Source organism: Palaemon carinicauda, chromosome 23 (genome assembly GCF_036898095.1).
Source record: "Palaemon carinicauda isolate YSFRI2023 chromosome 23, ASM3689809v2, whole genome shotgun sequence".
NCBI classification, from domain to species: Eukaryota; Metazoa; Arthropoda; class Malacostraca; order Decapoda; family Palaemonidae; genus Palaemon; species Palaemon carinicauda.
Window position 1 is genome coordinate 110,730,978 of NC_090747.1, and position 7,500 is coordinate 110,738,477.

The 7,500-nt window shown below is 35.9% G+C and overlaps 1 protein-coding gene across 1 annotated transcript in view; it reads right to left on the reverse strand.

Annotated features, from left to right (window-relative positions):
• Nucleotides 1–7,500, reverse strand: part of LOC137617052 (uncharacterized) — a 21,159-nt gene that overhangs the window by 5,084 nt on the left and 8,575 nt on the right. The window contains exons 3-4 of the mRNA XM_068346901.1: nt 6,968–7,318; nt 6,064–6,194 (exon numbers count right to left, since the gene is read on the reverse strand). Coding sequence (XP_068203002.1) covers nt 6,064–6,194; nt 6,968–7,318 — 482 coding nt within the window. The remainder of the gene's footprint in view (nt 1–6,063; nt 6,195–6,967; nt 7,319–7,500) is intronic.

A 7,500-nucleotide genomic window follows, 5' to 3' on the forward strand; every position in this document is an offset into this window, starting at 1 on the left:
TATGTTAACATGATGGAATGATGTAAAGAAAAAGAAAGTGAAGGAAACTTTACAGGTAGAGAAGAGCTAGGAACATTAAGGGGAAAATAAAGGAAAGTGAGGATATGTTAACATGATGGAATGATGTTAAACAAAAGAAAGTGAAGGAAACTTTACAGGTAGAGAAGAGCTAGGAACATTAAGGGGAAAATAAAGGAAAGTGAGGATATGTTAACATGATGGAATGATGTTAAACAAAAGAAAGTGAAGGAAACTTTACAGGTAGAGAAGAGCTAGGAACATTAAGGGGAAAATAAAGGAAAGTGAGGATATGTTAACATGATGGAATGATGTTAAGCAAAAGAAAGTGAAGGAAACTTTACAGGTAGAGAAGAGCTAGGAACATTAAGGGGAAAATAAAGGAAAGTGAGACTATGTTAACATGATGGAATGATGTTAAGCAAAAGAAAGTGAAGGAAACTTTACAGGTAGAGAAGAGCTAGGAATATTAAGTGGAAAGTAAAGGAAAGTGAGACTATGTTAACATGATGGAATGATGTAAAGAAAAAGAAAGTGAAGGAAACTTTACAGGTAGAGAAGAGCTAGGAACATTAAGGGGAAAATAAAGGAAAGTGAGACTATGTTAACATGATGGATTGATGTAAAGAAAAAGAAAGTGAAGGAAACTTTACAGGTAGAGAAGAGCTAGGAACATTAAGGGGAAAATAAAGGAAAGTGAGGATATGTTAACATGATGGAATGATGTTAAACAAAAGAAAGTGAAGGAAACTTTACAGGTAGAGAAGAGCTAGGAATATTAAGTGGAAAGTAAAGGAAAGTGAGACTATGTTAACATGATGGAATGATGTAAAGAAAAAGAAAGTGAAGGAAACTTTACAGGTAGAGAAGAGCTAGGAACATTAAGGGGAAAATAAAGGAAAGTGAGACTATGTTAACATGACGGAATGATGTAAAGAAAAAGAAAGTGAAGGAAACTTTACAGGTAGAGAAGAGCTAGGAACATTAAGGGGAAAATAAAGGAAAGTGAGACTATGTTAACATGATGGAATGATGTAAAGAAAAAGAAAGTGAAGGAAACTTTACAGGTAGAGAAGAGCTAGGAACATTAAGGGGAAAATAAAGGAAAGTGAGGATATGTTAACATGATGGAATGATGTTAAACAAAAGAAAGTGAAGGAAACTTTACAGGTAGAGAAGAGCTAGGAACATTAAGGGGAAAATAAAAGAAAGTGAGGATATGTTAACATGATGGAATGATGTTAAACAAAAGAAAGTGAAGGAAACTTTACAGGTAGAGAAGAGCTAGGAACATTAAGGGGAAAATAAAGGAAAGTGAGGATATGTTAACATGATGGAATGATGTTAAACAAAAGAAAGTGAAGGAAACTTTACAGGTAGAGAAGAGCTAGGAATATTAAGTGGAAAGTAAAGGAAAATGAGACTATGTTAACATGATGGATTGATGTAAAGAAAAAGAAAGTGAAGGAAACTTTACAGGTAGAGAAGAGCTAGGAACATTAAGGGGAAAATAAAGGAAAGTGAGACTATGTTAACATGATGGAATGATGTAAAGAAAAAGAAAGTGAAGGAAACTTTACAGGTAGAGAAGAGCTAGGAACATTAAGGGGAAAATAAAGGAAAGTGAGACTATGTTAACATGATGGAATGATGTAAAGAAAAAGAAAGTGAAGGAAACTTTACAGGTAGAGAAGAGCTAGGAACATTAAGGGGAAAATAAAGGAAAGTGAGGATATGTTAACATGATGGAATGATGTTAAACAAAAGAAAGTGAAGGAAACTTTACAGGTAGAGAAGAGCTAGGAACATTAAGGGGAAAATAAAGGAAAGTGAGGATATGTTAACATGATGGAATGATGTTAAACAAAAGAAAGTGAAGGAAACTTTACAGGTAGAGAAGAGCTAGGAACATTAAGGGGAAAGTAAAGGAAAGTGAGGATATGTTAACATGATGGAATGATGTTAAACAAAAGAAAGTGAAGGAAACTTTACAGGTAGAGAAGAGCTAGGAACATTAAGGGGAAAATAAAGGAAAGTGAGACTATGTTAACATGATGGAATGATGTTAAGCAAAAGAAAGTGAAGGAAACTTTACAGGTAGAGAAGAGCTAGGAATATTAAGTGGAAAGTAAAGGAAAGTGAGACTATGTTAACATGATGGAATGATGTTAAACAAAAGAAAGTGAAGGAAACTTTACAGGTAGAGAAGAGCTAGGAACATTAAGGGGAAAATAAAGGAAAGTGAGACTATGTTAACATGATGGAATGATGTTAAACAAAAGAAAGTGAAGGAAACTTTACAGGTAGAGAAGAGCTAGGAACATTAAGGGGAAAATAAAGGAAAGTGAGACTATGTTAACATGATGGAATGATGTTAAGCAAAAGAAAGTGAAGGAAACTTTACAGGTAGAGAAGAGCTAGGAACATTAAGGGGAAAGTAAAGGAAAGTGAGACTATGTTAACATGATGGATTGATGTAAAGAAAAAGAAAGTGAAGGAAACTTTACAGGTAGAGAAGAGCTAGGAACATTAAGGGGAAAGTAAAGGAAAGTGAGACTATGTTAACATGATGGAATGATGTAAAGAAAAAGAAAGTGAAGGAAACTTTACAGGTAGAGAAGAGCTAGGAACATTAAGGGGAAAATAAAGGAAAGTGAGGATATGTTAACATGATGGAATGATGTTAAGCAAAAGAAAGTGAAGGAAACTTTACAGGTAGAGAAGAGCTAGGAACATTAAGGGGAAAGTAAAGGAAAGTGAGACTATGTTAACATGATGGATTGATGTAAAGAAAAAGAAAGTGAAGGAAACTTTACAGGTAGAGAAGAGCTAGGAACATTAAGGGGAAAATAAAGGAAAGTGAGACTATGTTAACATGATGGAATGATGTAAAGAAAAAGAAAGTGAAGGAAACTTTACAGGTAGAGAAGAGCTAGGAACATTAAGGGGAAAATAAAGGAAAGTGAGACTATGTTAACATGATGGATTGATGTAAAGAAAAAGAAAGTGAAGGAAACTTTACAGGTAGAGAAGAGCTAGGAACATTAAGGGGAAAATAAAGGAAAGTGAGGATATGTTAACATGATGGAATGATGTTAAACAAAAGAAAGTGAAGGAAACTTTACAGGTAGAGAAGAGCTAGGAATATTAAGTGGAAAGTAAAGGAAAGTGAGACTATGTTAACATGATGGATTGATGTAAAGAAAAAGAAAGTGAAGGAAACTTTACAGGTAGAGAAGAGCTAGGAACATTAAGGGGAAAATAAAGGAAAGTGAGACTATGTTAACATGATGGAATGATGTAAAGAAAAAGAAAGTGAAGGAAACTTTACAGGTAGAGAAGAGCTAGGAACATTAAGGGGAAAATAAAGGAAAGTGAGACTATGTTAACATGATGGAATGATGTAAAGAAAAAGAAAGTGAAGGAAACTTTACAGGTAGAGAAGAGCTAGGAACATTAAGGGGAAAATAAAGGAAAGTGAGACTATGTTAACATGATGGAATGATGTAAAGAAAAAGAAAGTGAAGGAAACTTTACAGGTAGAGAAGAGCTAGGAACATTAAGGGGAAAATAAAGGAAAGTGAGGATATGTTAACATGATGGAATGATGTTAAACAAAAGAAAGTGAAGGAAACTTTACAGGTAGAGAAGAGCTAGGAACATTAAGGGGAAAATAAAGGAAAGTGAGGATATGTTAACATGATGGAATGATGTTAAACAAAAGAAAGTGAAGGAAACTTTACAGGTAGAGAAGAGCTAGGAACATTAAGGGGAAAGTAAAGGAAAGTGAGGATATGTTAACATGATGGAATGATGTTAAGCAAAAGAAAGTGAAGGAAACTTTACAGGTAGAGAAGAGCTAGGAATATTAAGTGGAAAGTAAAGGAAAGTGAGACTATGTTAACATGATGGAATGATGTAAAGAAAAAGAAAGTGAAGGAAACTTTACAGGTAGAGAAGAGCTAGGAACATTAAGGGGAAAGTAAAGGAAAGTGAGGATATGTTAACATGATGGAATGATGTTAAACAAAAGAAAGTGAAGGAAACTTTACAGGTAGAGAAGAGCTAGGAACATTAAGGGGAAAATAAAGGAAAGTGAGACTATGTTAACATGATGGAATGATGTTAAGCAAAAGAAAGTGAAGGAAACTTTACAGGTAGAGAAGAGCTAGGAATATTAAGTGGAAAGTAAAGGAAAGTGAGACTATGTTAACATGATGGAATGATGTTAAACAAAAGAAAGTGAAGGAAACTTTACAGGTAGAGAAGAGCTAGGAACATTAAGGGGAAAATAAAGGAAAGTGAGACTATGTTAACATGATGGAATGATGTTAAACAAAAGAAAGTGAAGGAAACTTTACAGGTAGAGAAGAGCTAGGAACATTAAGGGGAAAATAAAGGAAAGTGAGACTATGTTAACATGATGGAATGATGTTAAGCAAAAGAAAGTGAAGGAAACTTTACAGGTAGAGAAGAGCTAGGAACATTAAGGGGAATGTAAAGGAAAGTGAGACAATGTTAACATGATGGAATGATGTTAAACAAAAGAAAGTGAAGGAAACTTTACAGGTAGAGAAGAGCTAGGAACATTAAGGGGAAAATAAAGGAAAGTGAGACTATGTTAACATGATGGAATGATGTTAAGCAAAAGAAAGTGAAGAAACTTTACAGGTAGAGAAAAGATAGGAACATCAAGGGGAAAGTAAAGGAAAGTGAGGATATGTTAACATGATGGAATGATGATAATAATCCAGAGTGAAAAGCAACTTAACAGGAATAAAAGCTTAGAACAGTAGTTCAGAGGAAATTCAAGGAAATTGGAGAACATTTCACAAAATGAGAAGCTAAGGAAAGTGGCTCAGAGGAAAGTAACAATAAAAAAGAAAAATCAACTCGAAGAAAACTAAGGCCATTAACTTAAAGGCTAAAGCAAGATAAAAATGGAAGCAAAGATAAAAGAGGAAAGCAACAATAAAAAACAAGGAAAATTCTATTCGAAGAAAATCTAACTACATTGATTTAGTGGAAAGTAAAATAATTTAAGAAATTTCAACGGGAGGACAAGCCAAGAACAGGGATTCCGAGTAAAGTCAGATAAAATAATGAAAAATAGACAGAGAGAAAAGTTCAGAAGATCTATTATGAGGAAATTAAGATAAACTAAAGAAAACTAGACTGGAAGAACGACTAAGAACATAACGAATAAATTAAGCTTTTGATTAAGTCACTGAGATAATAGCTGCACTCATACAAAAGTAAATGTTTGCTGCAGAGAAAAAAAAAATCTGGATTATGTTGAGGGTTGATAAATATTTTGTTTATTTTCCCTCAGAATAATGTCCCCTTTTAAATCAATATTCTACAGCAGAAACCTTTTAAAGATTTAAAGGTCGCTCATGGATTGCAGAACCAAGGAACAGTGACAATGCCCTAGACTGCTTAGAGACTGGCTATATATACATATGATCAGCGTCCAGGGCCTCTCCCCACATAAGCTAGGACCAGGGAAGGTCAGGCAATGGCTGCTGATGACTCAACAGGTGGAACTATAAGCTCCCCAAAACCCACCATCCTTATCTCACAAGGATGGTGAGGTTGCGGACACTACAAGAAACTATCGAACTTGAACGAGTCTCGAACCCAGGTCCAGCATATCTGCAGGCAGAGAAGCTTCCAATAGGCTACCACAACCCTTGTTGTGGCCTACTGGAAACGTTCATGTCTGTTGATCTGCCAGACTGGGGTTCGAATCCTACTCAAACTCGATAGTTTCTTGTAATGTCTGCAACCTCGCCATCCTTGTAAGCTGAGGATGGTGGGTTTTGGGAAGCCTATAGGTACACCTGTTGAGTCATCAGTATCCATTGTCTGGCCTTCCCTGGTCCTAACTTAGGTGGAAATAGGACTTGGGCACTGAGCATATGTATAGTTAGTCTCTATGGCATTGTCCTGCTAACCAGGGTATTGTAGGGTATTGTCATTTTCCCTTGCCTCTGCCTTTCATGAGTGGCTTTTGAACCTTCAAATGTGACAGGGGAGACTCACCTGCAGCCATCAATAAACTTGAGGTGATCAAGAACAAAACGAAGATCTTGCACTTTTTCCTCTTCGTCCTCCGTCTCACAGTACCATCCGGAACCGCGGCCAGGGGCTCTGGATCCCAAAAGGAGGCACATCTGGAGGAAAGGAAAAGTAAATATAACGGAATTCAAGAAGTCTTAAAGATCTAAGACTTCCAGATTTGTGGAAGGTATCCAAAAGCTAAAATGTTTTCCCTAAGAACACATATAAATAAACATTGATCGTAGAATCCTTAAGAAAACGAATATAAAAGAAGGATAATCGTAGAATCCTTGAGAAACTAAATGCCCCATCCCTGAGAAAACAAATAAGAGTAAACAATGTTAAGAGAAATGTTCTGTTGAAGTACTGAATATAAAATCATACAAATCTTGATAATTTTCAGCACTATACTGTATATTTATAAGTCATCAAATAACCAAAGGCAACCTATCAAACAAAATATCAACTAGAGGGGCACTCAGAAGAGCGCAGACCTCCGCCGCGGCAGCTTATTTCGCGACCTTAAGCTTGACCTTAGCATGTATTAATTAGCGTGGATTTTCATACATTAAAAAATGAACCAAGTTTGAAGTCTCTGTGACAACGATGTCCAAAATTATGGCTGAATGCGTGAATTGGACATTTTGCTTTACCGTGACCTTCACCTTTGACCTTAACCTTTCAAAATTTAATCATTTCCAACTTTTTACATAACAGTTAATCCCTGCAAGTTTCATTACTTTTCGATTAAAATTGTGGTCAGGAAGCTGTTCACTAACAAACACACACAAAACACACAAACCGGGGGTAAAACATAACCTCCTTCCAACTTCTTTTGAGGGTGTAAAAAAAAAAAAAAAAAAAAAAAAAAAAAAAACACACTCACCATTAACCTATCGAATGAGCCCTCACATTTCAAGATTTCACCCAAGATCTCCAATACAATTCCTTTATGTTCCAACGAAAGGTTACCCGCCCCTTTCGAGCTAAGAACAGAGCAACCAATGTCTTCCACTTCTTTGTGGCATCGTTGATTATCCACCTCCGTGTCATTCTCATTCTTCATATCCTTGCTTTCCTTTGTCGACTGGACTTTCCCGCCCCCTGGTGGCTGTTTCAAAGACTCCCCACCGTCCTTGGGGATTTCGTCTGGGATTTTGTAACCGGAAAATATACTGCAGAGTTTGAGACCAACGTAGAGGAGGAGGTGGGCGTTGTTCAGCGCTGCGATCTCTCCCTGTTGATGAAGGGGAAATTTGTGAGATTTGATGATTATAATAACGAGAAACAGCTATTTTACATCTTTTTTCTTTAAACTCTCTCTTTGGTTAAGCAGGTTAATGTTCATTGCGGAATTTTGCAGTTGTGCCAAATAAAATTTGTGAGATTTGGTAATTATAATAACGAGAAACAGTGTTG